The 19057-nt window shown below is 49.4% G+C and overlaps 1 protein-coding gene across 3 annotated transcripts in view; it reads right to left on the bottom strand.

Moving 5' to 3' along the window:
- ESRRB (estrogen related receptor beta) overlaps positions 1-19057 on the bottom strand; it is a 194769-nt gene that overhangs the window by 36650 nt on the left and 139062 nt on the right. For all 3 annotated transcript variants that reach the window (XM_009006371.5, XM_035261123.3, XM_054240229.2), the window contains exon 3: positions 2717-2833. In XM_009006371.5, coding sequence (XP_009004619.1) covers positions 2717-2833 — 117 coding nt within the window. The remainder of the gene's footprint in view (positions 1-2716; positions 2834-19057) is intronic.

Below are 19057 nucleotides of genomic sequence, written 5' to 3'. Positions count from 1 at the left end.
GTACCCACATCTCTCCCTCCTCAGCCACCCCCAAGCCCCTGGCCCCCTGCCACCCCTCCCCCAGCAACAGGGGCCCACAGAGGGACCCTACAAAGGAGGAGCAGCCTGGGGAAGGTGAAGTTTGCCTTTTAGAGTCCCATCAGAGTCTGAGGTGGGTGAGGAGCCCACGCTGGTCTGGGTCGGGGGGGCCTTGCCTGCAGAGCCAGGAGGGACACTCAAACAAAAGCCAAGCTGGACAGCTGCCAAGAACCCCCCTGCCTGGCAGGAGCCCAGGCTGTTGAAGGAGGCGTGCTCCTGCTCAGGGGGTGGGCCCCCCAGAGCTTCAGATCCCAGGATCTCGCCAAGGCCCTGTGGGGGACAGAAACTAACCAAGGCTCTCTGCTTTGTCTCGGGAGCCTTTGTGTCATCTCCGCCCTCTTGGATCTGGACCTGTCGGCACTGGTGGGGAGCAGGGGAGGAAGCATTCCAGTGGCTGTCCCTTCCCCCTTCAGGCACAGCTCCTTAAAGGGCCTTTTCAGGCTCAGCATGTCTGCCTGGGAGGCCCCAGCTGCCACCCTAGGTAAAGGCCATCCACCAAAGGGCTATCTGCAGTGGGGGAGGGGGGCAGAGTGTCAACACCAAGGCTCCCCATGCACGTCCTCCCCGCTTGAGGCAGTGGGGGTCTCATGCCCCTGTCTTTCCAGCACCCCCATACCATCATCCTGGGGCACACAGCCTCTACCTCGGTTCTTTGACAAGTGCAAGTCTGGATATCTGAGCAGCCACCAGTCAACTGTGGGCCCGGCCACCTCCTTCCCTGCCATCAGTGCACCTCCTCAGCATCCCCTGCTTTCTGGGAAGCCACTAGAAAGTGCCCTCCTGTCTTCCAAGCACTGTGTAGGCCATAACGAGACTCTGTTCAGTGTTTACAAGATGGTCCAGGAATTGAGCAGTGGTCCCCTCTCGCCCTCTCTCATCCCTGCCCTGTGCCATGGGGGGCACTGAACAGGGCAAGGGAGGTTCCAGCCTCTGGGCCCAGCTTCCCTCAAATCAATGTGTGACTGAGGGTGGGAGTCATCTCACCCCAACTCCTGCAGGGCCACATTTTGTCAACTGTGAAATTCCAGGCTATGTAGAAAACAGTAAGGCTTCTGGCTGCTCTAAGTGCCCTGAATGCTGTCAAGTAGGCAGGGAGGAGGCTGCATGCTGCCACCAAGTAGTTCTCGGCCCCCTGCTTGACCTGCTGTTCTCACATCCAACTTTCTCTCTGGATGTCAGAATAGGAGGTCAGGCTAGGTGCAGTGGCTCAAGCCTGTAATCCCAGCACTTTCGGAGGCCGAGGCAGGTAGATCACAAGGCCAGGAGGAGTTCAAGACCAGTCTGGCCAACACACTAAACCCCATCTCTACTAAAAATACAGAAAGTTAGCCGAGTTGTGGTGGTGTGCGCCTGTAATCCCAGCACTTCAGGAGGCTGAGGTGTGGGACTGCCTGAACCTAGGAGTTTGAGACCAACCTGAACAACATAGCAAGACTTTGTCTCTATTTATAATATTTTAATATTAAAAAATGGAGTAAATCAATAGAGAAGGTAAGGAAGAGGAGGAGACCTGGAGCAGTTGTCCCAATAATGAGAGCCACGTGTCATTTCAAATTTTCTAGTAGCCACATTAAACAAGATGAAAAGAAGTATGTGATGTTAATTTCACAATACATTTTATTTAATTCAACATGTCCAGAAGATTCGCCTTTCTGCATGCAGTCAAGTTTTTTGTTTGTTTTTGAGATGGAGTTTCACTCACTGCCCAGGCTGGAGTGCAATGGCGCAATCCCAGATCACAGCAACCTCTGCCTCCCCGGTTCAAGTGATTCTCCTGCCTCAGCCTCCTGAGTAGCTGGGATTATAGGCATGTGCCACCATGCCCAGCTAATTTTGAATTTTTAGTAGAGATGGGGTTTCTGCATGTTGGTCAGGCTGATCTCAAATTCCCGACCTCACGTGATCCACGCACCTTGGCCTCCCAAAGTGCTGGGATTACAGGCATGAGGCACCATATCCAGCCACAATCAAGTTTTTAAAATTATCACCACCAGACTTTGCACTGCTTTTTATGGTCCTATGAAGTCTCTACAGCGGGCGTGTGTTTTACACTCGGCACACCTGTCAGTTTGGACCAGTGCTCAGGAGTCACGTGTGGCTTGTGGCTGTCATATCAGACAGCACAGCTCTAGAGACAGAGGACACAGGGAGATAAAGGAGAGGCAAGGGAGAGGATAGGAAGAGAGGGAACAAGGAATGGAGCAGCATTCCCAAGGCGAGAGCCATGTCCCGTCCACCCGCCAGAAAACAAATGCCGTTCTCCACAGGTGAAGGGAATATTATTTACCATTCCCAGCTAATGTGTCTGTCCTTTTCACCCCGAAGCCCTCAGGGTGCTGGGGATATGACACCCTCCTAGGGTGCAGAGGGGGTTTGCACCCAAAGGAGGGCCTTCCCAGAGCACCAGGCCAACTGTCTGCGGCCCAGGTGGAGTCAGGGGTTCTGAAGCATCCTTAATGGAGAAATTCAAATTCCCACCTCCCTAAAGGAGGAGAGCCATGCGGGCGCCATGGCTGGAAGTGGGCTGGCAGGTTGTGGGAGGAGACAGGCACCGACTGGGACGCAGGTCCACAGCTTGTGGTTGTCTCACAGGGGATGAAAACTCCCCAGCAAAGCCCACCTTGGTGGGGCCTCTTACCTTCCTTCAGCATCCCCACTTTGAGGCATTTCATGAAGCGGCAGGCCTGGCAGGACTTGCGCCTCCGTTTGGTGATCTCGCACTCGTTGGTGGCCGGGCAGCTGTACTCGATGTTCCCTGCAACCAGACACAGACAGGTTTCTGGGTGCTGGCGCCCAGGGCCCCCACCTGCCCTCGAAGGGCTGGATGGACGGGGATTTTAATTTATTCAAAGCCAGAGCTACCACTCCCCCCACCCCGAGGCTCCCACCCGGCATCATTCTCAAAGCAGGTGCTGTGAGGTGCTTGTTGGAAGGTGTCGAACTCTCTTCCATGTGGAGACTCCAGGTCGCAGGTCTGCGTGGACCATGCAACCACTTGGGGAAACACTTTCCAGAGGATGGGGCCATCCACAGTGTCGAAGCCACCCTGGCAGGGGACATTGAAACTCACTGAGCTGGCATTTTACTCCAGGAGAACGCCCCCTGTGCTGACCTCCATCACCATTGCCAGCACCACCGGCTCCTCCAGCCTCCAGCCTGGGAACCCCCGTGTGCAGGAAGAGCCTCTTGGAAACTCTGTGTCCACCAGGATTAAGGCCCATGTTCTGCATCCCACTGGAGAGGTCCAGGCCACCTGGCTTTGCTGACCTTGAGGATATACTTTCCTTTCACCAAGGTGAAATTTCCTCATCTTCAAAACAGTGGGATAATCTACTAAATGAAGGATTAATCAAGACCACCTATGGACAACTGCTTTAAACACTATTCAACATGAGGGGGTCATTTTATAAGCACAGTTCATTCAGCAGAGGGAATCTGGGATGAAGTGCTCAGGCCACTCCTTTCATGGGTTATAAGAATGGCTAACAAGCTGGACGCGGTGGTTCATGCCTGTTATTCCAGCACTTTGGGAGGCTGACACAGGTGGATAACCTGAGGTCAGGAGTTTGAGACCGGCCTGACCAATATGGTGAAACCCTGTATCTACTACAAATACAAAAACATTAGCCAGGTGTGGTGGCATGCACCTGCAATCCCAGCTACTCAGGAGGCTGAGACAGGAGAATTGCTTGAACCCGGGAGGTGGAGGTTGCAGTAAGCCGAGATCGCTCCACTACACTCCAGCCTGGGCGACAGAGCGGGACTCCATTTAAAAAAAAAAAAAATGGCTACCATAATTCCAAACCCTGCTCCTTTAAGCTATAGGCCCCACAAAGCCAAGACCCCACTGGGCTGCTCCCCAGTGCCGAGTAGCACTTAGCACAGCCCCCACCATATAGAGACGGACAGGTAGAAGGCAGTGAGTGACTGATCTACAGAGTCCTTCCCAGTGGCAATTCCATGAAAGAGAAAATAGGTACTAACACTACTCCCATTTTACAGATGAGAAATCTGAGTTTTCCAGGTGTTTCTATGCAGTGTGAACACAGAGGTCTTATTTAGTTTAAACTGACCTCCCAGGTTCTTCCTGGGAGGGTTGACAGTCCAGTCAGGAGAGGCTGTGGCTGCCTTTCTAATACAGGCGTCTGCCCTGGGTACTGTGACCAGCTGACTCTTACTAACGAATACACTTTGAGCACCTAGGATGTGCCTGGCGATGGAGGGAATGGCAGTCGGGGGAGGGCTGGTGGAAGAGGTAAAGAAATGCAACTGGAAGGTACAAATGAAGAACAGCACACCACAGTTCAGCTTTGTTATTATGTCTTCAGCTCCTGTCCCAAAGTCACCAAGGTCAGCTTGAGCCCGGGGTTTCACAGAACAGAATCTCTGAACTAGAATGCAGCTCGTTCCCACCTCTTGAGGGAGCAGGGAGGAGCTGGAGGCCTGCCTATCTGCATCCTGCACACCCAACCCTACCCACTTCAGAGAATAGCAGCTAAGATTTATTGTGCACCTACTGTGTGCATAACTGGCACCAGCTCCCTCAGTCCTCACAACAGCCTCTGAAGGCACATCAGTGTCCCATTTCACAGACCAATAAACTGAGGCTCTGGGAGCTGAAGCAAGTTACCCAAGGCCACACGGAGCTCCTGTCCCACCCTGCATCTCACAAGGGGCATGGAGAAATGGGAAGTGTTGCCCCCAAGGACAGGCGCCTGTTGCTGACCCAGCAGCTGAGGTCACCTGGTGGGCAGTAGGGGAGGAAAGTGGCCTTGGGCTTCCCTGTGCCACCACCTCCCCACATGGGACATGGATGGAAATTTTTTCTACTGAATTTTCTAGAAACAAGCATGAACCATGTTCTACCATTAACAAAGTGCTTTGAAGTAGCAAAATTACTCAGTGCCTAACTGTACTGAGTACTCCCAATGGCTCCATGGGTAATCTCATGCCTTTGTACCAGTGAGGAAAACTGATTTCCAGAGCCCCTCAGAAATCCACAGGTGAGGACTGGCTATCCTCCCTCCCTCCCTCCCTCCCTCCCTCCCTCCCTCTCTCCCTCCCTCTCTCTCTCTCCCCCCCACTTCCTCCCTCTCTCTCTCCCCCCACTTCCTCCCTCTCCCCCTCCCTTTCTCTCTCCCCCTACTTCTTCCCTCTCCCCCCTCCTTTTCTCTCTTCCCCCTTCCTCTCTCCCCCCTCCCCCATTCCTCCCTCTCCCTCCCTCCCTCCCTCTCCCCTTTTATCTCTCCCCCTTCCTCCCCCTCCCTCCCTCTCTCTCTCTCCCCCCCTTCTACCCTCTCCCCCCCTCTCTCAAGTCCAGCTGGCACCACCTTTCTCCCCATCCCATTTCTAGCAGGGAGGGGCTGGAAGTTGTGCTCTGTGCTGGAGGGACGGGAGGGGATGGGGAGGGGAAGGGATGAAGATTCTGTGTACCTCTCCTCACTTTTATCTAGCTCTAACCATGTCTTAGAGCATTCTGACTTGGATGGCTTCTTGGGAAATAATTTTAATATTCACATAAGACCACTAAAATTCAAAAGACAAACAGAAGGGAGGAAAACACATCTAAAAACTAATTCATCCAAGCCTTTATCTTGGCTTAGAAGGCGCTGGAGGATTGGGCCCTGTACCCACCCAGCCACTCAATGCACATAAACCAGGAATGTTTGTTTGGGAGCAGCCACGGTTCTGCTTTACAGATCCTGAGGCTTTCTTGTTCCCAGCAACCCGGGAGGTAAACAAATTTTTCTCTATCTTACAGTTGAGATGAGCAGAGGGGCAGGGCACAGTGGCACATGCCTGTAATCCCAGCACTGGCTCACGCCTATAATCCCAGCACTTTGGAAGATCTGGCTGCTCTTCCAAAGACCTCATCCATTTCCTGAGGTCAGGAGTTCAAGACCAGCCTGGCCAACATGGTGAAACTCTGTCTCTATTAAAAATACAAAACTGTTATCCCAGCTGCTCAGGAGGCTGAGGCAGAAGGATCACTTGAACCCAGGAGGCGGAGGTTGTAATGATCAGAGATTGCACCACTGCACTCCAGCCTGGGCAACAGAGCAAGACACCATCTCAAAAAAAAAGGGGGGGGCGGGGAGCAGAATCCAGGGTATGGGACAGCAAGGACTGGGACTCAGCCTGTCAGCTCCAGCCTGCTCTGAGCCACTGCAAGGAGTTCACAGGGCCCGCCATGGGCTTCACAGCTCATGCTGCCTGCAATAGCAGGCTCGCACCAGCAAGTTTCCCATGCCTTGCTGTCAGCTCCTCAGCTAACCTGTCACCTTTTGGGGAAGGATAGGCTACTGGCTGCTGCTCAGAGCAAGAGGGTCACGACGTATGTGTGTGGAGCTGGTACTGGTACTGTCCCAGGACAAGAGGACCAAGTGCTAATGGCAAGTCCCAGCCAGGCTCTTCACCCTTTAGGGGCCGTTCTGCAAGTGTGTGTGTATCAGACAGAGTGAGACCTAATTATTTATTTATTTTGGTTCCTTTCAATTTGTTTTATGGTCCCAGCGGCTGGCTGCCAGCAAAGCCAAGCTGGCAGCCTTACTCTGTAATTTTTTTAAGTGCCTCCTCAATAAAGTGATGAGATTAATTCATCAGAATTCCTGTGGTCTCTTGAGGCGGGCCTAGGAGCATGCAGGAACAGGGAGAGGACATTGGTGACATGCACACGTACAGCTGAGGTGTGGCAGTTTTGGGGACGAGTTCTCTCAGGACAGGGACATAGCCAATGGTTAGATTCCAGGTTCAAATCTGGGAGTGTATTCTGTAGAGACAGGTGCAGACTCCACTTTGGACACATCACCTAACATCTCTGAGCCTCAGTTTCCTCATCTGTAAAATGGGTACAGTTCCCATCTCATAAAGTTCCTATCTAAAAGTTCTCCAGATTCAGGCCAGGTGCAGTGGCTCATGCACGTAATCCCATCACTTTGGGTGGCCGAGGCAGGAGGATCACTTGAGGTCAGGAGTTCCAGACCAGCCTGGCCAACATGGTGAAACCCCATCCCTATTAAAAGTAGAAAAATTTAGCCTGGCACGGTGGTGCATGCCTGTAGTCCCGCTACTCAGGAGGCTGAGGTGGGAGGACTGCTTGAGTCCAGGAGTTCTGGGCTACAGTGCGCTATGCCGATTGGGTGCCCACACTAAGTTTGGCATCAATATGGTGACCTCCCAGGAGTAGGGGACCACCAGGTTGCCTAAGGAGGGGTGAACCGGCCCAGGTTGGAAACAGAGCAGGTCAAAACTCCCGTGCTGATCAGTAGTGGGATCATGCCTGTGAATAGCCACTGTACTCCAGCCTGGGCAACATAGCAAGACCCCATCTCTAAAAAAATAACAATAAAAAGAAAAAATTAGCCAGGCATGGTGGCGCATGCCTATAATCCCAGCTACTCAGGAGGCTGAGGCAGGAGAATCACTTGAACCCAGGAGGCAGAGGTTACAGTGAGCCCAGATCATGCCATTGCACTACAGCCTAGGTGACAGAGTGAGACTCCGTCTCAAAAATAAATAACAAAAAATAAAAGTTCCTTGGATTCAGTGACAGAAAGTATATGAATGTCTTAGCGAAGTTCAGGCACTGGCAAGCAGGCCACCGTGGCTGCTCTGCTTATTTTTATATTCAGGCAGATCTTACAGCAGGAGTGCCCAATCTTTTGGCTTCCCAGGGCCACATTGGAAGAAGAATTGTCTTGGGTCACACATAAAATACATTAACAATAGCTGATGAGCTAAAAAAAAAAAAAAAAAAAAAAATGCAAAAAATTCTCATCCTGTTACAAGAAAGTTTAGGAATTTGTGTGGGGCCGCATTCAAAGCCATCCTGGGCTGCAGGTTGTACAAGATTGTCTTACAGGGAAGATACAGCCAGAGGGTTCCAGGGTAAGTCTTTTCTAGGTGTCAGACCCGCGGTTAGCTACCAACTCGGATACTTGAGAACATTAAGATCTGTCTCACGTCCCCAGGCCTCAGAGTGGATGGTGTCCGTGCATAAAGGAGGGAGGTACTTGCAGGACCTGACCTGGACTTCTCGGTGACCTTAAGGTAAAGGGGTAGTCACCACCAACAGCTCTCTTAGACACTGCACTTTCCTGAGAGAAGGAAATCCCAGGGGCATCCCCATCAGCTGCTCTTGAACAGCTGCAGGGAGCAGGGCAGCCCTGTTCCAGGCTCAGGGAGGGGGTTGCTAAGCTCAGACAAACAGCTCTCAGGGACCTGTGGGCTCAGAGGCTGCTGGTCAATGACAGAGCTCAAGTGGCACCACTGTATGCAGCTGGTGTGAAGGGGCTGGGGTGGGGCTGGGCGCAGTGGCTCACACCTGTAATCCCAGACCTTTGGGAGACCGAGGCAGGTGAATCATGTGGTCAGGAGTTTGAGACCAGCCTGGACAATATGGTGAAACCCTGTCTCTTCTAAAAATACAAAAATTAGCCAGGCATGGTGGCACATGCCTGTAGTCCTAGCTACTTGGGAGGCTGAGGCAGAATTGCTTGAACCCAGGAGGTGGAGGTTGCAGTGAGCCAAGATCGCTCCACTACACTCCAGCCTGGGTGACAGAGCGAGACTCCATCTAAAAAAAAAAGTGGGAGGGGTACTGGGATGATGGTCACTCGGTTCCATTCCTTATTTCCTCACTCCTGGAGACAGGTCCATCCCTTTCATCTCTGTGTTGTCCAGGGTCCTCTGCTCTCCTGATCTTCCCCCTCACCCATGAGCTGGATGATCTCATCCATGCCACTGGCTTCCACTATCACGCAATTGGCAATAATCTGCAGCCAGTGCTCATGTCCTTATAGTCATCTGCCTGGCTATAAGGTGTGTCTACCTGGAGGCCCCCTCTGCTCCTCACCTTTCTCAAACAGACCCCATCCTCGCTCAGTCTGTTCCTCTTACTGTATCCCTTGTCTCATCAAAGGGATGACTAGTCACCTGCCACCTGTCAGAAACGAAGGGGCCTCCTGGATTTTTCATATCTACCCCTAAGATCCTTTCATCCTACTTCCTGATACCTCCCTCCCTCTCTCCCTCCCGCCAGAGTCCTAGTTCTACACTCATCACTCTGTGACCACTGTCATGCTCTAGCCTGTCTCCACTTCCCTTTCCAATCTGTCCTCCACACTGCCCCCTGGAGGTCGGCTAATAACTCTCCCAGACAAGTGTATGGGTTCTCTGGCTCATCACAGCACATGGAGCACACCTGTCTACACAATATCCCAAAAGTCCAGTAACTGGAGAACAGGAGTGAGAACTGTCTCAGAGAATGAGGGAAGTAGAAACCTAGGTAACTAAAGCAAGGGATCCGGATAAGAAATAAAGCTAGCCACAGAACCTCAGAAAGTGCCAGGCATTGAAGACTCAAGATACAGCAACATCAGGAGCTAGAAGACAATGAAGCAATGGTGTCCAAATTCTGGGGGACAATCATTTACAAGCGAAATTCTGTACCAAGACAAGACATGAATCTAGTGTGAAGGTTGCAGGATGGAATAGAGGCATTGCCACACATACAAGGTATCCCTGATTTTACCTCTCCTGCACCTTCTGAGGACACCCATGAGCTATGTGCTTCCCCCAAAGAAGAAGTGAACCAAAAAAAGGAAGAGGTAGGATCCAGAAAACAGGGATTACAACCCACAAGGAAAGTCAAGGACATGTCAAGAAGGAACTGGCAGGTGTCCAAATTCTGGGGGACAATCATTTTCAAGCGAAATTCTGTACCAAGACAAGACATGAATCTAGTGTGAAGGCACTAGACAATTTTGTGATATAACTGTTGGGGCAGTGGGATGATCGTGTATGTGTGTTGGGATGGGTTGTGTCTTTGCAGCTCACTCATCTTCTATAACAGAAAGTCAGGAAAGAAGGTAAAAACTTCTGTCAGCAAATATGGCTGTAAAATCATAACATTAGCATATGATAGAAATTTTTTTTTTAATGGTTAACTCTGGATTGGAGTGGGAGGAAAATGGGTCTGGCCAGTGGCTGTGACCCTTCATTATAAAACTTACTTTTTGAGACAGAGTCTCACTCTGTCACCCAGGCTAGAGGACAGTGGCACAGTCTTGGCTCACTGCAGTTTCTGCCTCCCGAGTTCAAGCGATTCTCCTGTCTCAGCCTCTCAAGTAGCTGGGATTACAGGGGCCCGCCACCACATGTAGCTAATTTTTGTATTTTTATTAGAGACAGAGTTTCACCATGTTGGCCAGGCTGGTCTGGAACTCCTGACCTCAGGTGATCCACCCGCCTCGGCCTCCCAAAGTGCTGGGATTACAGGCATGAGCCACTGTGCCTAGCCTAAAATTTATGTTTCTTTTATACTTTTTAAACTATTTGCATACCTTATTTTGAAAAGAGTTAGAAATATATTTAAAGTACAAATTTAAGGTATCTTCCAACTGTTTCCCCATGAGCAGAGAACAAAATCTAAACTCCAGGGCAAAGCCTACCACGCCCTTTATGATCTGCCCATCTCCAGCTTGTTCACCCTAATCCCCTCACGCCGAAGCTTCCAGTCTGTAGGCTCCAGCAGACCTGAACTGCCTGTAAATATAGTTCATGGATCTCATGGAGCCCCCAGTCCTCCTACGCCTCCTTCTACCTGAAAATCCTCATTTGGTGCTCCTGGCCAGCTCCTTCACATCCCTGGAGCCTTGGCTCTCACATGGCCTCCTTGGTGACACTTCCTTCCCTTCTGCCCCAGAGAGGCTAACGTTGTTTCTTCCCACCACCCCATCCCCACACTGAAAGCAGCTAGCTTAGTGTTTCATAATCAGGATTGTACCTGCGGTCCTCCCTTATAAACTATGTGTTTATTAAGAGTGGAGATTATTATGTTTTTCATTTCTGTATCTCAAGTACAGTATCTTAATCCTGGTACCTGATTAATATCTGTTGAATAGATAATGAATGCAAATGAATCAAAAGCAACAGGCCCCACCCGGAGAATTCTAGAATTCCACAACAGTGACCTTTCTGTTACCAAATGCAGTTGTCTCTTCTTGGTCCTTCTCTTCCTTGTCCTTCCTGAAGCAGCAGACACCCATTGCCCCCCTTAGACTATTTTGTTAGATACCATCTCCCTTCTCTCTACAGGGACACTTGCAACATCTCTGACCACTTCTATATGTATTTCAGCAGCTCTGGGGTGCTTGCTTTTTTATTTTTAGTAGCCTGGTTTGTAATGAACTAAGATGCTTTCAGTGGTAAGATGCACCATTATTTTACATACCAGTCAAGAAAAAAGAATCCACCAATTAGGCTAGGCACGGTGGCTCATGCCTGCTATCCCAGCACTTTGGGAGGCCAAGGATGGCAGATCATTTGAGGCCAGGTGTTCAAGACCAGCCTGGACAACATGGTGAAACCCCATCTCTACCAAAAATATGAAAAATTAGCCAAGTGTGGTGGCATGCTCCTGTGGGCCCAGCTACTCTAGAGGCTGAGGTGGGAGGATCACTTGAGTCCGGGAGGTCAAGGCTGCAGTGAGCTGAGATTGTGCCACTGCACTTTAGCCTGGGCTACAGAGTGAGACCCAGTCTCAAAAAAAAAAAATAAAGTTTTTTAGATTTGATTTCATCCCATAGCCTTCTTACACATATATAAGAGAAAATACAAGAAAAACAAATTGGTTAACATATTGCAAAAACATCTCAGAATCTAACTCTTCCAAATTATTTTTGATCAAAGTCACTGTTTTCATGGTTTTCACAGTCTCATCCTCTCTACTGTCAAGGGTTTTGTAAGAAAGTGTCCACTATTGTGGGGCGCAGTGGCACACACCTGTAATCCCAGCACTTTGGGAGGCTGAGATCGGCAGATCAGAAGATCAAGAGATTTTAGATCCCTACTAAAAATACAAAACTTAGTCGGGCACAGTGGCAGGCACCTGTGGTCTTAGCTACTTGGGAGGCTGAGGCAGGAGAATCACTTGAACCCGGGAGGCCAAGGTTGCAGTGAGCCAAGATCGCACCATTGCATTCCAGCCTGGTGACAGAGCGAGACTCCGTCTCAAAAAAAAAGAAGAAAAGTGTCCACTGCTGTCTCAGACTACTGGCCCCTTTTCTTCAACTTTTGATGTGCATGTGAGGGCAGTGACAAACACGGAACAGCTGTCACCTGGTCAACAGTAATTGTGGCAGGCAGCCCAATTCAGAAATGTTCCTTAGAGAAAATGTACCTCTTAGAACTGATGGAATGCGGCACTCCTCAATTTCCTTTCAAGGCCCCGCTTATCTCCTTCTATTCAGCGGGGTCCCTCAACCCTTCTCCTAAAGAGAAGACCTGTTCTCAGATTTGAGCTTGGATGAAGCTCACCTGAAAGGCTAGTTAAATCAGATTGCTGGGCCTCGCCCCCAGTCTCAGATTCAGTAGGTCTAGGGTGGGGCCCACAATTTGCATTTCTAACAAGCTCCCAGGCGTAGCCTTTGCTGCTGGCCCGAGGGCCACACTTTTTTTTGAGAACCACAGCCCTAGAGGATCTCCTAAGATTCAAAACCCCACTCAAGATTTTGCTTCTGGGCTGTAATTCCAAACTCTCCAGGGTCTCTGCGAACTGATCAAACTTAAAACTTTATCCGTTATCTCACGCTCCTTCCCACCCCCACTACCCCAGCAGATGAAATTCTTCCTTCTGGGTATTTAAGTTTTCCCCCAATGGCTTTGCCATCTCCCTAGTATCCTAAATTAGAAACTGAAGAGTCCTCCTTCCCACGGTGTCCACAATCCAGTTACTATCCTTCTAATACTGAATTGATACTGAATCCACTGGTTTTTTGTTTTGTTTTGTTTTTGTTTTTTTGAAGAGTCTTGCTCTGTTGCCCAGGCTGGAGTGCAATGGTGCAATCTCGGCTTACTACAACCTGTGCTTCCCAGGTTCCAGCAATTCTCCAGCCTCAGCCTCCTGAGTAGCTGGGATTATAGGCACAAACCCTGATGCCCGGGTAATTTTTTATTTTTAGTATAGACGGGGTTTCACCATGTTGATCAGGCTGGTCTCAAACTCCTGACCTCAAGTGATCTGCCTGCCTTAGCCTCTCAAAGGGCTGGGATTACAAGCATGAGCCACTGTGCCCAGCCTGAATCCACTTTTGAAAGTTCCTTAAGCCTAACTTTTAGCCCTTTTGCCCCATCTTGGTTTGGATGACCCCAAACTGCACTGTTAAAATTGCTTTCTGCAGGCTCACACCTGTAATCCCAACACTATGAGAGGTCACGGTGGACAGATCACAAGGTCAGGAGTTCAAGACCAGCCTGGCCAACATGGTGAAACCCAACCCCCCCACCACCCTGCCTATCTCTACTAAAGATACAAAAAAAATTTAGCTGGGTGTGATAGTACACACCTGTAATCGCAGCTACTGGGGAGGCTGAGGGAGGAGAATCACTTGATCCCAAGAGGCAGAGGTTGCAGTGAACCGAGATTGCACCACTGCACTCCAGCGTGGGTGACACAAAAAAATAATAATAAATAAAATAGCTTCCTCGCCTCTCCTGCTTCCACATCATCGTTCCAATTGTTGCCAAAATGATCTTGCTGAATGGAGATCTGATTAATTCCCTGCTCAGAAGCCTTCAACGACTTCCCGTTGCCAAGCATAAACAAGAAAACAAATACTATTTACTTCATGTGCCAGGAACTCACAGTTACACACCTCACAGGCATGTCTCATTTCGTTTTTGCAACAACACTCTCAGGGCAGGAACAATTTATTAGCCACATTTTACCGATATGGACATTAAGGCTTAGAAAAGCTAAGTCGCTTGCCCAAGGTGATAAAACTAAGAGATTGTGAAGCCGAGATTCTAAGCCTAGTTAAATAACCCTCACTTACTCTTCCTTACCACGACCTGTGAAGCCTGGTGCAATCCGGTCCCATGCTGTTTTTCCAGCCCATCATCCACTACTGAGCTCCCTCCTCTCTTGCTGCCAAGCATGTTTACCTTCTGCTCCTGAGAAAGTGTCCCTTCCTCCAGGAAGCCCTCCCTGCCCTCCAGAAGGTATGAACCTTCTCTGGACTGCATGTGTCGCCTAAGTCACAAGCCGACCACATTCTGACTTGCACGCTGACTGTGTCTCCAAAGAGGAATTGTGATGTGTTCTGTCATTCGTCAGTGCCCTGCAGATAGCTAACATTTTGTGGGTTTAATGGACTCTTTTTGTGTAGATGAGGAAACTGGGGCCAGCAGAACTCTGTCCTTGCTTGCCCAAGGTCAGCCAGCTGGCGAGTGACTGGGACCAGCACCTGGCTCCTAACTCACGCCCACTCCTGCCCACATCTCTGCACCTCTGTCTTGTGTCTCCCGGGATCCAGGATCTGCCAGCTGCATTCTCCAGGACAAAAGACCTGGAGACAATTCAAGGTGGAACAACCCATCACTCATCCCCCTTCCCCACTCCTAGGGGAGTTTCCTTCCAAGCCTGCATCTGGGCCCCAGGTGAAAGGCAGAAGCACTGTGCCAGGCCTTTCTTACTTGTTCCTTGTTTTAAGTTAGAGACCCAGGAGTGGCTCAAAGGACTTCCAGTGACTTGTGTGAAGTTGGCCATCTACCTGGGAACTCAAGGAGTACAGCCTGGCTTTACCTCACTCCACAGGCCCCCATGGCCACATATCGTATGTTAGTCAAAGGCTGCTGCTCTACCTAGAAAAACATCCAAGCGCACCACTCACCACGGCCCCTAGACTTTGCCCGTCCCCTCCAGCCCCTTCCACTTTGCCTTTACTCACTGACACTAGCCATATTGGCCCCCACGCTGTCCTGAAACACACTGGCTTCTTCCCCTGCCTGAAATGCTGGACGCAGGATTCCTTGATGGGCTTCGGCTTACTTCAAAAGTCACCTTATCAGCGCGGCCTTCCCTAATCTTCCGTCTAAATGAGATCGCCCTTTCTCAATCACTCTCTGGTCTCAGCATTGCTTTTTCTCCTTCCTAACACCTGTCTCAGTCTGTCAGCATGCTTCATTATTTATCACATTTATTGTCTACTTTCCCCCCTGCAATGCAAGCCCGCTAGGGTGGGGCCATTGCTGTAGCCGCAGCTCTCAGCACAACGATTGGTGTTCAAGAAATATTCACCAGAGAACTGAACAGCTACGCCATTAGCTCAAATGCAGGGCAGGAGTTTTCCCAGTATTGTCCTTTAGAAAAAAGGAAGTTGCAGCGGGGAGCCCTGGCTCACACCTATAATCCTGGCCCTTTGGGAAAAGATGTTGGGAGGACTTCTTGAGCCCAAAAGTTCGAGACTGGTCTAGGCAACATAGAGAGACCCTGTCTCTACAAATTTTTTTTAAAATATAAATTAGCTGGGCATGGTGGTGCATGCCTATAATTCAAGCTCCTCAGAAGACAGGCAGGAGCCCAGGAATTTGAGGCTGCAGTAAGCCATGATCCTGTCTCTGTGCTGAGCCTGGGCAACAGAGCAAGATCTTGTCTCAAGAAAAAAAAAGAGAAAGTTGCTTTTGCTTTGAGTCTTTATAAGGTCTCACAATAGAGGTGCTATTAAGTCAATGACTTTATACTGAACAACAATCTACAATTTGGGAAGACACAGGGCCCTAAAAAGACCTCAATCAATGCTACTCGCCTGACTGAATCGCTAACAAAGTCTCACTCCATCACCCAGGCTGGAGTGCAGTGTGTGATCTCAAGCTCACTGCAACTTCTGCCTCCCAGCTTCAAACAATTCTTGTGCCTCAGCCTCCCAAGTAGCTGGGATTACAAGCATGCACCACCATGCTCAGCTAATTTTTGTATTTTTAGTAGAGACGGGGTTTTGCCAGGTTGGCCAACTGGCCTCCAACTTTTGGCCTCAAGTGATCCTCCTGCCTCAGCCTCCCAAAGCGCTGGGATTACAGGTATGAGCCACCACGCCTGGCCTGGGAGGAAAGAAATTAAACACATATTTAGTTATTCCCAGGAAAATGATCTTACAAGTGTTGGGTGTCAAAATCAGTATGTACCTGCTACATTGTAGATACCTTGATCATAAATCAACACAAATAAAGAACTCCCCTAATGGCATAGGACATATACTTATGGCTTAAAATAAAATTTTAGGGATAGCAGCACATACTTTCTCATAAAATTTCAATTAACTGATGAAAATGAAGGCAGCACCTTGAAACACCATGTTAAATGACTAAAAGAGTGGCTCTAGAGAAAGCAGATAAAGGCACTTGTATCAAAGATTCATTTGATAAACTTTCCTTCACAAAGTATGTGTAGAAAACAACTTTCCAAAAATAATATGTTGTCTCCCATAAGGTAATCCAAAATATGCAAGCGTAACTAAATAATATATTATTTTAAGCAGACATTTGACTATTTTACCTAAATCCCTTAAAGTTCACACATAGCAACCTGGCCCAACTTCTTCGGTTTGTCCTCCCTGGGAAATGGGAGATGACTTTGGGGATTGTGTTGTATTTGGACACACTGAGAACCTCCTACCTGCCAGGTACTATGAGAGGGGTTAAGTGGAAATCAAAGTAACTGTGGGCTGGGCGCGGTGGCTCACGTCTGTAATCCATCACTTTGGAAGGATGAGGCAGGTGGATCACTTGAGGTCAGGAGTTCAAGACCAGCCTGGTCAACATGGTGGAATCCCCATCTCTACTAAAAAAATACAAAACTAGCTGGGCGTGATGGTGGGCACCTGTAATCCCAGCTGCTTGGGAGGTTGAAGCAGGAGAACCACTTGAACTCAGCAGGTGGAGGTTGTAGTGAGCCGAGATTGCGCCATTGCACTACAGCCTGGCAGCCTGGGCAACAAGAGGGAGACTGTCTCAAAAAAAAAAAAAAAGTAAATGTCACCCTGTGCCTTAGGAGCTTGCAATCTTCTTGGGGTATCAGACTAAAAAATGGCAATAACCACACAGTGGGATAAGGGTAGCATGATGGGAGAAGCTTTGCAGGGCATCCAGGAGGAATGAAAGGAGAGAATTTGAGAAGGCTTCCTGTAGGAAATGCCCACTAACTAGAGACCTAAGGGACACAAGTTGGGAGTAAAGACTGGAAGTAGGTGCAACAGAGAGAAGCATGTATGCAAAGTCTAGAAATTGAAAATATGAAATAAAATCTGGGAACTAGAAAACAGAGCCGTCAGGGTGACCACAGCATGCAAAGGAGAGTGGCAGGAAACGTGGGGCAATCCCAGAGGGCGTCCTCAGCCATGCTCTGGAGTTTCAATTCTCCCCACAAGAAAGCAGGAGACTGGTCAGATGTGTGTTCAGGCTGGGAACAGGTGAGCCTGGCAGCAGGGAGAACAGGTAGGAAGCGGTGGGAGTCAGTGGTGGCCTGCACTGAAGCAGGGGAAGAAAGACGAGCTTCTGGGTCAAGTGATCAGAAGGAGGGAGAATGAATGGACTTGGCCAGTGGGATGTTAATTTAGGGTGGGGATTGAGCACAGAGTTCAAGGTAAGACCCAGGTGTCTGGCTTGAACATGGAGGGCTGATGCAGGCACTGAATTGGGAACACAAGGAGAAACGGTGATGGAAGGAATGCTTCTGTTTGGAACTTGGTGCAACTGTGGTTCTTCTGGGACATCCAAGTGGAAATGTTCATTATGTGTGAAAGGAATGGAGCTTGAGAAAGAGGATGACAGCAAGAGCTATGGAGTTAGCATTCATCCTGATTTCAGACACAACTGAAGCCATGGATATGAGAAGGAAGAGGCTGGGCACAGAAGCTGGGTCAAGAACTGAAAGGAGGAAGATTAGAACCAGGAAGCTGAAGGTGGAGAGGATATATATTTTATAAGATTGGAGATACTAGAGATATTTGAATGCTGATGGCTGGAAGGCAGGAAGGAGACTTTAGAAAATGAGGAGGGGAAGACAAAGGAGAGGAGGTAATGGGCGAGAGGGTCTTTGGGAGGAGGGGAAGAGGTAGGATTTGAAACTGGAAAAGGAGACATCTCTTCCGGCAGTGAATGAGTAGCAAGAAATAGCTGTGGAATCAGTGAATGGAAGCAGCTCCACACATGGGAGGGAGTGCATAGGTTTGGCAGCAGGAAGCTGAGAGAGTTCTAGTTTCTCAATAAAACAGGATGCAGAGTCATTGCTGGGAGAGAGACACAGGGTGACAGGGTAAAGGTATAACAAAGGTTTTCGGGAGGCCGAGGCGGGTGGATCACGAGGTCAAGAGATCGAGACCATCCTGGTCAACATGGTGAAACCCCGTCTCTACTAAAAATACAAAAAATTAGCTGGGCATGGTGGCGCATGCCTGTAATCCCAGTTACTCAGGAGGCTGAGGCAGGAGAATTGCCTGAACCCAGGAGGCGGAAGTTGTGGTGAGCCGAGATCTCGCCATTGCACTCCAGCCTGGGTAACAAGAGCGAAACTCCGCCTCAAAAAAAAAAAAAAAGGTTTTCTTTTTTTTTTTAATTTTTTAATTTTTATTTTTTGAGATGGAGACCCACTCTTGTTGCCCAGGCTAGAGTGCAATGATGCCATTTTGGCTCACTGCAACCTCTGCCTCCTGGGTTCAAGCAATTATCCTGCCCCAGCCTCCTGAGTAGCTGGGATTACAGGCACCCACCACTATGCCTGGCTAATTTTTTTGTATTTTTCAGTAGAGACAGGAGTTTTACCATATTGGTCAGACTGGTCTCAAACTCCTGACCTCAGATGATCCACCCACTTGGTCCTCCCAAAGTGCTGGGATTACAGGCTTGAGCCACCTCGCCCAGCCTTTACAAAGGTTTTTAGTGTCACTTAGCCCTAAGTCCCAGAAGCAGCTGACTTTGCCAGCCACAGGAAGGGGCTCCATCTCTCAGGGGCATACTCCTACTGCCTAAATTCAGGAACCTGATGTGTAAGCCCAGGGATGCGGTCCAGGAGAGCAACATACACGGAGAAATTGATCTGTCTGCCTGACCTGCAAATTCACTCCTTGCAGAAGACCTGCAGGGGAACTAGATCCTAAACAGAAAGATATTAATCAGGTAAACGGAATGTTTAATCACATCAGGC

Source organism: Callithrix jacchus, chromosome 8 (assembly GCF_049354715.1).
Source record: "Callithrix jacchus isolate 240 chromosome 8, calJac240_pri, whole genome shotgun sequence".
Lineage (NCBI taxonomy): Eukaryota > Metazoa > Chordata > Mammalia > Primates > Cebidae > Callithrix > Callithrix jacchus.
Note: the sequence above shows the minus strand (reverse complement) of the source record. Positions and strands in the feature narration are given on the sequence as shown.